Source organism: Poecilia formosa, unplaced genomic scaffold, assembly GCF_000485575.1.
Source record: "Poecilia formosa unplaced genomic scaffold, Poecilia_formosa-5.1.2 Scaffold142, whole genome shotgun sequence".
Classification (NCBI taxonomy): Eukaryota; Metazoa; Chordata; class Actinopteri; order Cyprinodontiformes; family Poeciliidae; genus Poecilia; species Poecilia formosa.
The window spans coordinates 1,460,425-1,474,683 of record NW_006800081.1 but is presented as its reverse complement, the minus strand read 5'-3'; the positions used below and the strand labels follow the sequence as shown (position 1 = coordinate 1,474,683).

The 14,259-nt window shown below is 36.9% G+C and overlaps 1 protein-coding gene across 1 annotated transcript in view; it reads left to right on the top strand.

Annotated features, from left to right (window-relative positions):
* The window catches only part of LOC103145508 (hydrocephalus-inducing protein), a 64,185-nt gene that overhangs the window by 29,294 nt on the left and 20,632 nt on the right, over window positions 1-14,259 (top strand). The window contains exons 23-50 of the mRNA XM_016676788.1: window positions 707-943; window positions 1,030-1,204; window positions 1,397-1,515; window positions 2,429-2,553; window positions 2,739-2,875; window positions 3,129-3,256; window positions 3,395-3,508; window positions 4,350-4,430; window positions 4,626-4,730; window positions 4,851-5,090; window positions 5,799-5,916; window positions 6,001-6,117; window positions 6,206-6,361; window positions 6,449-6,622; window positions 6,715-6,896; window positions 7,022-7,096; window positions 7,986-8,169; window positions 8,276-8,417; window positions 9,207-9,363; window positions 9,703-9,867; window positions 10,719-10,874; window positions 10,951-11,148; window positions 11,307-11,419; window positions 11,528-11,710; window positions 11,910-12,029; window positions 12,108-12,267; window positions 12,357-12,529; window positions 13,840-14,038. Of these exons, the coding sequence (XP_016532274.1) occupies window positions 707-943; window positions 1,030-1,204; window positions 1,397-1,515; window positions 2,429-2,553; window positions 2,739-2,875; window positions 3,129-3,256; window positions 3,395-3,508; window positions 4,350-4,430; window positions 4,626-4,730; window positions 4,851-5,090; window positions 5,799-5,916; window positions 6,001-6,117; window positions 6,206-6,361; window positions 6,449-6,622; window positions 6,715-6,896; window positions 7,022-7,096; window positions 7,986-8,169; window positions 8,276-8,417; window positions 9,207-9,363; window positions 9,703-9,867; window positions 10,719-10,874; window positions 10,951-11,148; window positions 11,307-11,419; window positions 11,528-11,710; window positions 11,910-12,029; window positions 12,108-12,267; window positions 12,357-12,529; window positions 13,840-14,038 (4,233 nt within the window). The remainder of the gene's footprint in view (window positions 1-706; window positions 944-1,029; window positions 1,205-1,396; window positions 1,516-2,428; window positions 2,554-2,738; window positions 2,876-3,128; window positions 3,257-3,394; window positions 3,509-4,349; window positions 4,431-4,625; window positions 4,731-4,850; window positions 5,091-5,798; window positions 5,917-6,000; window positions 6,118-6,205; window positions 6,362-6,448; window positions 6,623-6,714; window positions 6,897-7,021; window positions 7,097-7,985; window positions 8,170-8,275; window positions 8,418-9,206; window positions 9,364-9,702; window positions 9,868-10,718; window positions 10,875-10,950; window positions 11,149-11,306; window positions 11,420-11,527; window positions 11,711-11,909; window positions 12,030-12,107; window positions 12,268-12,356; window positions 12,530-13,839; window positions 14,039-14,259) is intronic.

Below are 14,259 nucleotides of genomic sequence, written 5' to 3'. Positions count from 1 at the left end.
GGATCAAGTTATTTCCATTGTTTTGTTATGCTTTGCTTTTTATATTCTTTTGCATCTGTTTGCTACATCGATGTGTTATGTGTTGCCCAAATCCAATTTACTGTTTGGAGATGTTGATAAGATGATACATAGTGCAATACAACCTGGTGATGCTGACCCTATTAAAGGGTGTAAGACTGATTTGTGTGATTTCTTTGAGTTTACCCAGCTCATGCAGTGTAATATTATTGCTACAGTACCTTGCAAAAGTATTCCTACCACTTGAACTTTTGAATGTTTTGTCACTTTACAACCACAAACTTTAATATAGTCCATTGGGATTGTATGTGGAATAATAAATATCAAATAACTCTAAAGTTATTTGATATTTTAAAAAAAATGCAAGGTTTCCAGCTTTTTTACAAATATAAATTAATATTCATCAGTTCAATTAATGTAGTTATATAGATTTTCTACAGGGGAAACTAGATGAGTTGCTAACTTTAAATGCCACAGTCTTCAATCAGTTTTCCACACTTTTGGCTTGTTCACTTGCACCTTGTCTTTACGTATGCAGGCCACTGGGACTTGTTATCATTGATATTCAAAACAAGGACACATTGATTTTTTTTTTATTTAGGTGAAAAAGCGATTCAGCAGAACAACAAGGCTCTGTTCATGTGATCTTCAAGCTATAATGTCTTAATTTCCTTTCTCCTTCTTCCAGCTCTTTCACTGTGTCAGTGAAGTTGAAATGTGTGTTAGGAATACCGGCAAAGTGGACTTTGACTTCAACGTCACATACTTTCCAAATGCAAAGGAGAACGAAGGGGTCGATAAAGGAGACGGAGTGCTGATTAAGGCAGATGATGACGACAGAGATGGACAGCAATTAAAAGGAAAAGGTCAACAACACGAGAGGCTGAAGATCAGACCTGGGTGGCCCGTAATTATTCCATCTGTGGTGAGTCAATCATAATAAAATCTCCTGTGTGAATTTTTCCTGGTGTGATTTTAGTTTATCACTTAACATTCTTTTTGTGTTGCTAGGGTCACATTAGTGCTGGTTCAGAGAAGCACCTGCGTGTACTTTACCTGCCTGGCATCCCTGAAGTGTTTAAGAAGCAGTTTCAGCTCCAGGTGGCTTTCTTACCTCCCCAGGAGGTCACGCTAACCGGGGTGGGAGTGTTCCCAAGAATCCGACTGAATTTGCCACGAAACTTGTGTATGTTCCCACCTGCACTCAGACGGTCACAGGCTCTGCCAAAAGAAGTACATTATATTACTCATTATGATCACCTCCCTGCCGACACACGCTCATACAGCACCTAAATGTTGTGAAATCTTCCAGTTGACTGCATTTGGGATAATATTATCCCAAATAGTCACTTGGAGTAATTTCGTTGTTCTCTTGCAGCAGAGCAGTGCTACAGAGATGTGGTGCAGCAGGCCCAAGAAGCTGTGAGAGCACAGAGTGTCAGTAAGGAGGTTGCACTTGGAGGAGGAGCTGGGCAACAGCCTAATCGTGGACCAATGGTCAGTAAATACAAAATGGATATAAAATGCTTGCTTACTTATGTAGGAAAATCTGTATAGTTTATATAGTTTTATGCAAACAGTTTCTTAGAAGTTTAAATGTATTGTCCTTAAACAATATTACTCATTTATTATCATAAATCATAATGCTAATAAAGTGAGGTTGTTTATTTTATGATAATAAAGAACTTAAGAACTTTAGAATTTTTTTTTCTAAAGCTCATCCTATACAAAAATGAATTTTCTAATAAAAAACAAACATGTTATGGCCTTTTATCAAAAACACATTTGCCTCTTCTAAAGGATCTTTTAAACAGTTTATTGTAATTTATTAAGTTTTAAAATAAAAAAAATAAAAAAAATTGGTAGTTTTGATTTAGAAAGGAAGAATGACAAAAGAAATTAAATGGATAGTAAAAAAGAGGACAAAGTGAAATTCAGGAAATATATCCAAAAACATTCCCTGTCTGATCAATCTAACCTCAAGCATATGAGGGAATATTGCATTTATAAACCACATTGAAATGCAGTTCAATGGCAAACAGTTGTCCATTAAATATTTAAAACAGGAAAAAGCAAAAACAAGCAAGTAAAAGTGAAAATAGAAGAACAAACATGCAAGATGATGTAACGTATACATACCATGGACAAGTAAAATACAAAAGAATGTGCAGGCTAGAAACATAAAGATCTCAGGTTTTAGCAGATATCTGAAGACATTATTGGGAGAATAACTATACTTTCTGTTTCTCAATGAAAAACCATTGCCACTTCCTTCTTTTACTCATTTATATGCTTTAACAAATTAGTAATAAAAAAAAGGCAAACAGCAAAATTGTAAGCTGATGTGTTTTTTCCCCCATTTTGTCATGCTCTGCTGTTTTCATTTTTCTTTTCCACCTGCTTTCTGTAGAGTGAAGAGTTGATCCAAATGGAGGTTGAGAGACTGCTAGTGAAAGACGATGCCCATGTGCCTTACAGGCCGTGGGAGCTCAGTGACTCACAAAGTTCTCTCTCACAGTGGCAGGAGTTACACAAGTAAGTTGAAACAAAACTCTAGTTTTAAAGATGGTCTTGACTTAGAATTTAGCTTAAATTGATTACTCTAAACAAGTTAAATTAGAGTTTTATGTGAATGATTTTTTTATGGTCTGTTATATAAAACAAATCCTAATCATTAGTCTGTAAAAGTTTAGTAAGTTTCTGTTTTATTCTTTTGCCAGTTTCAAGCTTCCACCATATGTGCTGGATTTTGGTGTGGTGTTTCCAGGCAAAATCTTCAGTCAGACAGTGAAGATCTTAAACAATGGGCCAATACCAGTGTCCTTCCGTGCCTACCGCAAACATCTAGCAGGCACAGGTGACACAAGCACAGTTGTAACCTCTGCCTTCCTTTCTTTATATTAATTATTATTATTATTTATTTTTATTTTTATTTTTTGCTGTGATGATGAGTCTTTTTTTTTATTATGGAGTCATGTGAGGGAAGTGAGGCTTATTTTGGATCATACAGCTACTTGAAAAACATATTTTTAATAAAAACAGCAATGTAACTTGGAAAGGATTGTAAAATCAATAATGGTGCAAGTGAGATTTAATATTGTCTTTCACAGGCTTCACAGCAGAATTTAAAAACATAAGGAACCTTCCCAGTGGTGAAAGCCACACTTTTACAATTACGTTTGATTATCTCTCTGCCAAAGGAAAGATGGGGCAGACAAGCGTCATTCTGCCAATACAGGTGTCCTCAAGAAATCCCAATTATTATGATTAATTATTATGATTATGATTAAGTTTAACGTTACTCTGTTATTTGTCTGCTAATTCTGCCAACCATTGGAGGATTGCTAACTTATGATGTTTTTGGTTGGTTTTAAAGCTCACCGATGGTCCAGTGGTGCAGGTGGAGTTGTGTGCAAACATTTCTCTTCCAGCAGTCACTACCTCAAGCGATCTGCTGCTTTTTGACAAAGTGCAGTGTGGCATGTGCCAGGTAAAAGAACATCCATTCGCCCACAGATTACCTTTGACATCCTGAAAAGGAACATTTATGATGACATACAGTGCCTTGTCAAAGTATTCATACTTAGTCACATTACAACCACCAACCTTCATCAGTTTCATTTGGAGTGAGTTGCACTAGATTTTATCCAGGGGCATCTCAAAAAATGAGCATGAGAAAAATACACACCACACACGGCAGAATTCTATTTGCATTTTTTTTTTAAAGTAATGTATAATTGACCTCCTCTTTCACAGTTTTGAAACACTATGTGCAAGTCCATAGTATAAAATCTAAATAAATACACTTAAGTTTGTTTTTGCACATAAACAAAACATTAAAACTTTTTGAGGCACGGTAAAGATTTCAGACGTCCAAAAACAGCTAATCCTTCATAGATATAGCCGGGATGCACTGGCTAACATATCTTTTCTAACTCTATAAACTGAATACCACTTAATTATAGATTTAAATATGATTTGTTTTTGGAAGAATGCAAAAGAAAAGTAAAAGTTCAAAGTCTCAGTTACAGAACGTGTTGCATATGAATGAGCAGCACTAACAAGGTAACTCCATGTTGCCTCACTATCGTGGCATCTTGTAATTTAGTTTAACATCAGGATGACAGAGTTGCAAAGAGTCAACATTCTCAGAAATACACAAGCCTTGGATGACAATATGTTCAACTGATAATAATCCTCAGCTGGTTGAGCATAAGTGCTCTGCTTTATGTCAAATGCGGATTAATTGTTATAGGTAGGTCTCAGATCATTAATTATTTTTCTTTTTTTTTTTGGCAAAACTAGTCATGTTTGGAAATGTTTTTTCTCAGATTCAAAAGGTGCAGCTGAAAAACTGTGAAGCTGTACAATGTCATTGGAGGATAACTGAAGAAATAAAACCTCTCAAAAAGGTGCGACTTTTTAATAAATTTTTTATTTTTATTATTCTTTCTCCACTAATTGTTGTTTAATAATAACCAGCTATGAGCAATTCTCTTTGACTTGAAATTAAAGTTGTTTCTGAAAATGTTTGGTTAGTGTTTGACATGTTGCATGATATTTTTTTCTCGCTCATAAGCTCCTAATGAATATAAATATACTTGCAGCATCATCAGAAGCCTTCATCGATATTCCAGGTGTTTCCCTCCTGTGGTGTGCTGGACCCTGACAAATCTGTGACCGTCCACGTCAAGTTCTACCCTACTGAGGCGGTAGAGATTATGTTAATTTTATGATCTTCTTTTTCAAATGAAACCAACACTCTTGTTTAAGCAACAACAAGTGTAACAGGACTAATATGCGAATGTTTGAAAACTGTTTTTGTTTTCCAGGGTTCATACAACAGACGGTTGGTGGTCCATGTCGCAGACAGCACTGAGCAGGTCTTCATTACAGCTAAGGGTCAAGCTGAGGAATCTCTCCTCAAGTTCTGCCCATCTGTGCTGGAGCTCGTACCTTGTCTTCCTTTTAGCACGGAATCTAAATCTGAAGTCACAGTGAAAAACATCTCCTCCTTTCCCATCGAGTTTTACTGCCTTGAGTTTGACACACAGTACATCAAGGAAGAAGAGGTAGCTTTGTTTAAAGATTTAGAAACAATATGTCTGATGTATCGATTGAAAAGTAATGTTATGGTTTATAGTACTCTGTATATCTATCCAACGTAACCAGAATTCGATGCTAAAGGTTTTTACTTTCTGAAGTTAAACCAGCTAAGGCTTGGTTGGTCTTTCAGCTTTGCTGTGGTCCTTCCAGACTGATTCATTGCTGGTAGATCTTTTCAGAAATGCCTTCAACTGTGTGACATACATAACTCCCTCCCAGTAGAAAAACAACCACGAAACAGGCCACCACTGCAGTACTGTGGTCTCCTGACCATCACAATTGACGGTAGGCAGACTCGGCACACACTTAAAATCTTCCCCCTTTTCCTTCAGCTGTCAATGAGACTATTCTAGTTTCATCAGATCACTCTACATGACTTTAAACAGTAAAGTCCTCTTCGCTGAGTGCATTTTCAAACTACTAATTGATTTTTTTACGCTTAGATTTAGAGCAATGAGTAATTTCAGATTTTTTTTTTTTCGTCTCATTTCCCATCTAAAACAAAATCTGTGATTGAATAAAAGTAATTTTATATCTTAATCTGCCAGGTGTCTAAATAATTTAGCCTAAAACATGTAAAACCAAGCTAAAACTCAGAACCAGAAGCAATGTCCCCCTTTTTAACCATTCTTCATATAGGTTTTGTTTTTCTCTCTCTCTTTTTTCCCTTTAAGATCCTGCGGGCTATACCAGAATATGACGAGAACAACATGCTGCTGCTTCCCCCAAGGGTACCTGGAAAGGGCCTTCCTGTGGAGCTGAATGAATATTGTACTCGGCTAAATGATGATGGTAACTTTACTAAAACGGTAATTCTTAGTAGATTGCAGTCTTTGTTTTAATGCTTGCAAAATAGTTGTTTTTGCTCATCTACAGAGCTGAATGAAGTCATAGAGGAAGATGAATCAAAGAAAAGTGGCACAGTAAAGGATGAGGAGAAATCAAAACCAAGTGATGGTCCAGACCTCTCTACTGCGAAATCGGATGACTTTTGTAAGCAGCAGAAGGGCCATACAAAAGAGCGCAACAAAAAAGGATGTTTTATTCACTGTTCATTTTTTATTATTGTGTCTGCATTTAGTTTTTTCAAAATTGACCAAAGAGGGAATCAGTCTGGGAAAGTTGGAGTTGACTCCTGTGGTCAGAGCGATTGCCCGCTATATGGATCTGGACGTTTCCCTACAAACAGTACAACACAGAGGAATTGCCATCATTGTATACGGAGCCCCTATGACAGGTAAAAATGCACATCTTTATCTGCCCTTTCAAAGTAAAATTGATTTAACTATAACTTTTTTTTTTTTAATCTGAACTTGTTTTTCAGATAAACACAACTTGGCAGAGGCTCTGGCGAATCACTATGGGACAGCGTGCTTGACCATTGATGGTGTGGTCACAGATGCACTTCAAAATGGCACTTCTCCAGTAAGCCTCAAAGTAAGGCAGCTTTATGATACTGCGCTTGCTGAATATGAACAAAAACGGGGTCCAGAAGCTGGTAAGCCTAAAATTTCACTCAAGCAGTTTAAAAATAAGATTTAATTCAACTCGTCACCAAAAAACAAGAAAACCTGTCACATTTTTTTCTAGCCAAGTTCACTGAAGAAAAGATGCAAACAAAACATGCCGCATATCCTGAAAACCCAGTTCAGCGTGTAACTCCAGTTGGTACTGTGGAAGTTCCCTTGGACTATCCAGAAAAGCACCACCCTAGAAATCCCAGTTCATTTCACCACCATAAGTCAGAATTCTCAGTAAGAGAAACCAGTGTGGTACATGTAGTGCCGTTTTTCTACTCAAATCCTCTGTGTAACCCTTACTCATCATAGTGTAGAATCTTTGACGCACATATTAAATCACACACAGTCTACCTGCTGACATACATTTGTTGTTGCAGAAAGGGAATTTGCAGCCATTCCGTTTCTTCCCATCTGAAAGCCTGGTTTCTGAAATCCTTTTGGAACGTTTTCAGGTACAGTAAACTTGAGCAACATACCCAAGAATCTTATTAAGAAGACACTAAATATTTAAGATAAGACAAACTTTAAATTAAAACATAACTGAAATTGCACAATCAAACAGATAGTTGCTGGTTACAGCACACGGGGACACTGCCTGAAAATCAAGTCTAAATGATGATTCACCCATTTATAGACAATAATTATCAGTAGTTTTTTGTTTGATCGGTCTTGTATTGTTGTGGAGGAGTTTTAGCCTATGCTTTGCAACATGATTTGCCTTCTTTGAGATTTGCAGACACATTCTTGCACAGCTCTTTTAGGGTTCCGCAGCAGCATTTCTATTTAAACACCTTAATTTTTTTTTATGTAGATATCCTGCTGTGTTTGGAACCATTTTCAAATTGCTGACTTGATTTAGGCCAGTCTTAAGCTTTCAGACTGATGCCTTCAATTTAATCTATCTCAACTTTGTTCATATTTGCTCGAAGGACATGGCTCCAGAACTTTTTTTTTTCTTTTTTTTAGTTTAGAGATAAATCTTGCTTTTACAGAAGATTTCACATTTATGATGTTCACTTAATTAATAGCAATCAACTGCGAGAAACCCCTTTGTGCTTCTTCACCACAAAGTGGTATGGTCTTAGTTTTTCCACACAATGCTTCTGGATGTTCTGTTTTTGGTAATTAAGTGCATTAAAATTTCACAATTGAATTTGTCAAGGTGGTAGCTATCAAAGGCAATATTCACCATACAATAAGAATGCCAACCTGATTTTTTTGTCTTTTACCCCAAATCTTATAGCTAAAATATTACAATTGACCCTTTTATCTGAACCGGATTTGCGTATCATTGAAAAAAGAAAAGCAAATCAGCATTGCTCTATTATTCTTTATTCACAGTTAAATGATTGTCAACGTGGAGTAGTCATCAGTGGCCTGGAGTCTATTTACACCCACTCTCTACCAAGCTCACTTCAAGCTGTGCTCAAAGCATTCTGTAACCGGAAGCACATCTATGTCGTCTACTTATTTGACACCTTCGATGCCCTGACAATACGTGAAGGACTACAAAGACAAGCTGAGGGTAAATTGTTTGCTGAGTCCCTCATAGTGTAGATATGTACATTTGTACGTTGTACTATAAGGTTAGAACATGCTTTTTTTTTTTCTTTTTTTTGCATTTCCTGCAGAAGCCTTGCAGAAAGAGATGGCTGAGAAGGAGGAGAGGTGGTTCTTTGAGATGGATCAGGAGATGTTCGATGCTTTGCCTGACGAACATAAGGCTGGTATTACCCAGCGACACTTGCAGACACTTCGACTGAAAAAGCAGAGGTAATGATTTAACGCGTGTAAAATCTTTCTTTTTGAGCTCTACTTCCTTAACTTATTATATTCTGTGTATTTTAAATTTTCATCTAGCCAAAGAAACAAGTCTTTCTACCTCGTTGAAACATTGTTTACAAACGTTTCATCAAGTTTTTGGTGTCAATCAAACAAACTGCAAGAAATAAGATTTTCTGTCCAAGGTATTGCAGTTGAACAACCATAAGTGCTTATTACCAAATTTTTTAAAGATTTGGTGCATTTGTAACATTCATTTGTCTTTACTAAAACTGACATGAATGAACAGTCAAAAGATGAAGTGATAATAAAACCGAAAAGCTGAAAAAGACCAGATCATTATTATTTCTGAAGTGTTGTCTCTGAATTACACCCAGAGTTCTTGAGGTATTGAGAAAAAAATTGAGGTATTGCTCAAGTTCATTTGTGTGTGTAAAGACAGATGAGAAATTGCTTTCGTAACTAATGTATATCTAAAGAAATATTTAGCAAACCCTTTATGGACTTATCAGATGAAAGTGACTGTTGATTTGATGTTTTTCATAAGATAGCCAAAACCTCAGTTTCATTTAAATGTTGTCGATTGACCTAAAAAAGGTCAAAACTTGTAAAAACTACAACTTGCATTGTAATTGTCCACTGTTTGAGCCTCAGGTTTTTCATATACTGGCTTATTTTTGCTCTTGAAATCAAAAAATTGAGAGTTTAAATGTAATGATGAATTGAATATAGTCCTCAACTTTGTAGAAATAAGGTGCCTTCTTGGTTCCTTTATTGTAGAAGGGACCTTGAGCTGAAGGCAAAGGAGGAGGAAGAAAGGAGGCTGCAAGAGGAGATTCTCAAGTCGAAAGAAAAGGAAAAGAAAAAGAAGAAAAAGGATGAAAAGTTAGAAACCACAGAAGTTCAGAAGACGAAAAACTCAGTAGAATTAAAGCAGGTCAGGAGGGTTGCTGGTGATATGGTGATATTTTCACTAATTCTTTCTAAATAAACATTCATATAAACGCCTGTAAATCAGCACAGTTACTCCCTCATCAGATTAATTTGTTTTATTTCCTTTTTGGTCAGCATAAACAATGTCCAAAAGATGTTCCTGGTGGCTGGTATCCTACGATTTTTATATTGGATAAACTGCAACATTTTCAGGACCCAGGCACTAGATTTAGTTGTGTTTGACCGGGAACATACCAAAAATGTATGTTCTGTCCAGGCCCTGAGGACTGGAGTTTTTTTGGTGTGTCCTTGAATAATATTTTTTCCATCTTCCCATTTTCAGTGTCCTGTGGATGAAAGACGGATTGAGTTTGAAAAATTTGATCAGATCCATACAATGCTGGATCTTATCCTGCAGCAGTGGGACCGCGCCCAGGGCTTGCTCCTGGATTCTCGTTATGCTGAGGAAAATCTTCCAGGTTCAGATGAATTCATAGCAGAGAAAAGAGTAAATATGACTTTTATTTTTTATATAGAATTGGATCTGACAAGCGAAGCTTCTGTTTGTCATCCTTAGATTTGATCAGGCCGTTATTATATTGGAATAGTTAAAACGTTCTCAACTCTTTCAAAATGACACAACTTTGAAATTGAACCAACAGTAAAACAGTTTCTGGAAACGCATGAAATTTGATTTCTGTATTTATCACGTCTACATAGGTTTAGCAACGTATTTGTAATTCTCATCTCTTTTCCCTTTCAAGTGTTCTCTTTTTGTCTTTGTGTTTATCCTTACCTTCTTTGTTGTTCATTTCTTCTGCCCTTTGGTTGTTTCCTTTCTTGCCTCTATACTTCCTTAGCTTCTTTATTTTTTACCTTCCTTCCTTGTGTCCTTGCCTCCTCCTTCCTTCCTCTTTACTACCCTGTGCCATACTGCACATTCCTTCCTTTCTTGTCTGTTTTTTTTCCTCCCTTGAATGGATTCTTATTTCCTTCCTTTTGTCCTTTTTAACTTCCTCGAAAATGTCTTTCCCTCTTTTGTCCTTTGTCTTTCCTTGTGTTTTCTTCCTCCCTTGTGTCCTTCATACCTCCACCCCTTGAATCGTATTTCTTTCTTCTTTGTGTCCCACTTTACGTCCTTCTTCTCTCATATTCTAATTTTATTCTTTCGGTGTTGTTTTTTCCCCCACTGCAAAAATATTCGGCATAAATTCAGGGTGAACCTTGGTATTATATTCGTTCCAATAAAGGCATAGGAACTCTTCGAAAGCTGAAGAGAAATTTGTCAGAAATTTTGAAAAACAGAAATGTGGAGATTACAACAAACTAAAGCCAACATTCACATTTATCTTCACTCAGTATTCACACATGAGTAAGAGAACAAGGGGAGCCCCCATGAAGGCTCTCCAGAGAGCACCGGGCAGCATCCCTCACATTGTGACACATGTGACACAAAGTGGGAGTATCAGTTCCACAGACCTGCTTAATACCAGTGTACTTCCTTCTCTTGAAGAGGTAGGCAGTTTTCATAGTTTTCAATAATTAGGTTAATTTCATATTCTAAATGGTTTCTTTCTTTCACCCTGTACAGGTAGAGGACGACTTGGGTTTAGGACCAAATGGCCCCCCGGTTGCTCCCCCAACCACTCTCTCTGTTGTTGCTTTTCCTAACTACAGGGAGCAACTTAAAGTTAATCAGACATGTTTCACCTTCCTGAATCCCTCTGAATGTGATGAGGATGATGAGAAGAAAGATCTAGAGGAATCCTCACATAAAAAAACTCCACAGGTCTTTTTTAATTTTTTTTCCCATCGGTATCCAAGACCTATTCAAGAAAAAAGTAAAGATAAAGATCCAACTGAAGGAACATTCATGTTATCAGTCATCTAAATTTTGATCATTCTAGTTTGTTTTGGCATTTGAAATTGTACATTCTGTGTGCTTAGGAAAGGGCCGCTAAACGTCACAAGGATTACAAGACCAAAGACAAAAAGGGCAAAGACACTCAAACACCCCCGAAAAAACATTTCAAGACGTTGAAATTGAAGAGTTCAGAGAGGTCCAATGCACTTTTATGCAGTTCCTCTTTTTCTATCCAGTCACTTCACAATTATTTAAGAGCAGTAGTTGTTCAGCTGTCTAATTGTGTTTGTGTAACTATGTGTAGTTTGACCACATATCGCTGGGTTGTACCTGCTGGCGGTGAGGTGCCTCTGAAGATCTGGTTCTACTCTGAATCACTCGGAGTTTTTGAACAGGTCTTCAACTTTGAGACAGTGGGGAGCCGCAAACTTTACCAACTCAAATGCAGAGGAATTTGCACCTATCCCTCCATCTCCACAGACTACCAGTCAGTATGCATTATTCAATCAAGTTGTGTGGGAAATTGAGGTTTTAATGATGCGTTGATTTAATTTCACTTCTCTGTACGCTGCTGCAAATGTTGTTAATTAGCTAATTGGGATTCTTTTTAATGTTTCAATCAATCAATCAATCAATCAATCAATCAATCAATCACTTTGAATGGTACATCATTAATCTTTCCACAGGATTGTTTTTGCTCAGTCTAAGAAGGTACCACAAGAGAAAGAAGGCCTTCAGAAGACCTATGTAATCAAACCTGGTTACTTTGAGTTTGGGCCTTTACTTTGCAGCAAAACTAGAGACAGGTGAGAGACTGAACAGTTTCAAATAGGGTTGTTTCAGCTGATGTATTTTTAATGTCAGATTTCCATGATTGTCTTCAGGTATAAGAAAAACACATATCCAGAAAATTCTGAGAGGCTGGACATTTATAACGACTCTGGCATGGAGGCAGAGGTCGTGTTCAGTTTCCAACAAGACACTCAGGGCGCAACGTATCTGCTAGATCCCTCTACAATGACTCTCTCACCAGGACAGAAAGAAGTACTACTCAATGGAAATGATCTTAGTTGACTACATTAGATGATGCAACAAAAACACATGTATATGTAAATATTCTTTCTCTTCATCAGGTGCTGTCAGTCTATGCATATCCAACAAAACAGGGACAGATAAAAGACAGCATAATTTGTAATATCAAGGACAATCCTGAGCCTGTGACCATCCACATCTCTTGCTGGGGCGTCCGACCAGAACTCGAGCTGGACAGCACCCATTTAAACTTCGGCAAGATTCTGCTGCACAAGTATGTAAAGAAACACAAACCTCTTCCTGCCTCGTTATGCTTTCCCTTCAAAAAATATCATTCTGATGTATTTTAAAGAGGTTTTGAGAATTATTATTTTTTTCTTTTTACATTAACCTAAGTTTTAATTTGTTTAAAATGTGTTGGAACATTAATCTCATTGAAAAAAGGTACAGTACACCAGATTTTACCTCTGGTCTAGCTGCAGATCTTAACACAAAATTATGAATTAAAAATAAATTCATAACACACATAAACACAGTTAGTTGGTTTATATTACTCACATTTTCTCTACAACCTTTATTCAACATTTTTTGATGTTTGTACACATATGCAACCCAACATAAAGCTGTGCATAATTGCAATACATTCGTTATTAAAAATGTATCCAATATAAATCGATAAGTCCGGTTGAGAATTTGTATCCAGCCAAACTTTGTCAACACATTTTAGATGAAACTTTAATAACAATGTATGCTGCCAGTGAAGGGCCCTCTGAAAAAAGGCCCCCAACAACATAATACCATCAATGAGTTACACTGTGGGAATGGTGTGTTGAGGGTGGAGTGTCAGCTTTCTGCAAACACACTGGAGTTTCTGTTTTGGTCTAATTGAGCCTTGCTAGTGTCCCTCATGTGATTTATGTCCGTCTTACTTTCATGAGAAAATCCTGGGATACAGCACCTATAAAAAGTATTCTCCTGCTTGGATATTTATTCTTTTATTAGCAAATCGATCATGATCACCAAAATCTTTGCTTTTCACAAAAGAAAAAAAACACAAAAAAAAACATGTCAGAGTGAAAAACGGATTTATTCGAGATATTGACAATTGCATAAAAACATTTAATGTAAAATAAGTAGGTGCATATATGTTCACTTTAAAGTGACTGACCCAACTCAACAGAGTGTCAGCCAGTTAGTGCTAACAATCCCATAATGTGTGAAAGGGGGAAAGCTGAGCGGTGATTTACTGTTAGGTGATTGTAGCATAAACACACACGTGTCTCGAAGGCCCATCAACTGGTTAATCGCCATTTCTGGCTACCATTACTGCATGAAGACAAAATATTATTTTAAAAATAAGTGTAAGGGGATGGATACAAAAATATCTCCCAATAATTGTGAATCTAATCTATAAAGACAACTTTTTTTCCTGTTGTGGGTTAGCAATTTTAAATTAACTATCCAAATTAGCTGCAGTATGATGATTTGAAAACAAATTGTCACTGTGATGAAGTCAAAACTGCATCTGCATACTCTGAACACTGCATTTTTTTCATCACACTTTTTTTTTTCTTTTTCCTACAGGAAAGACAGTCGTGGCATCATGATGGTTAACAAGACTGTTTTGCCACTATCATGGATGCTTCAAGGCTTGGAAACCTTGGGTGACGAGTTTGTAGTGCTACAAGATCAAGGAGTCATCCAGCCAAACTCCTGTTGCCCTCTCTGTGTGGAGTTCAAGGCCAGGAAGCCAGTCGTTGTTAAGAAAATCTTGCGTCTCGAGGTAAAGTTGAAATTGCAGCTGGAGGTACCTCACTATGTTGATCTATTGTACTGCAATAGCTGAACACCATCTGTGCGCATGAATTGTCATACACACATCAGGAGCATGGCTATCAATATCCCGCTTGGACTTTTGATCATTTCTATAAAGTTCTCTTTTTCACCACATCAAATGATTATGTAAAATACAACTATAAAAAAATTGAAAACAGGAATTGAGTG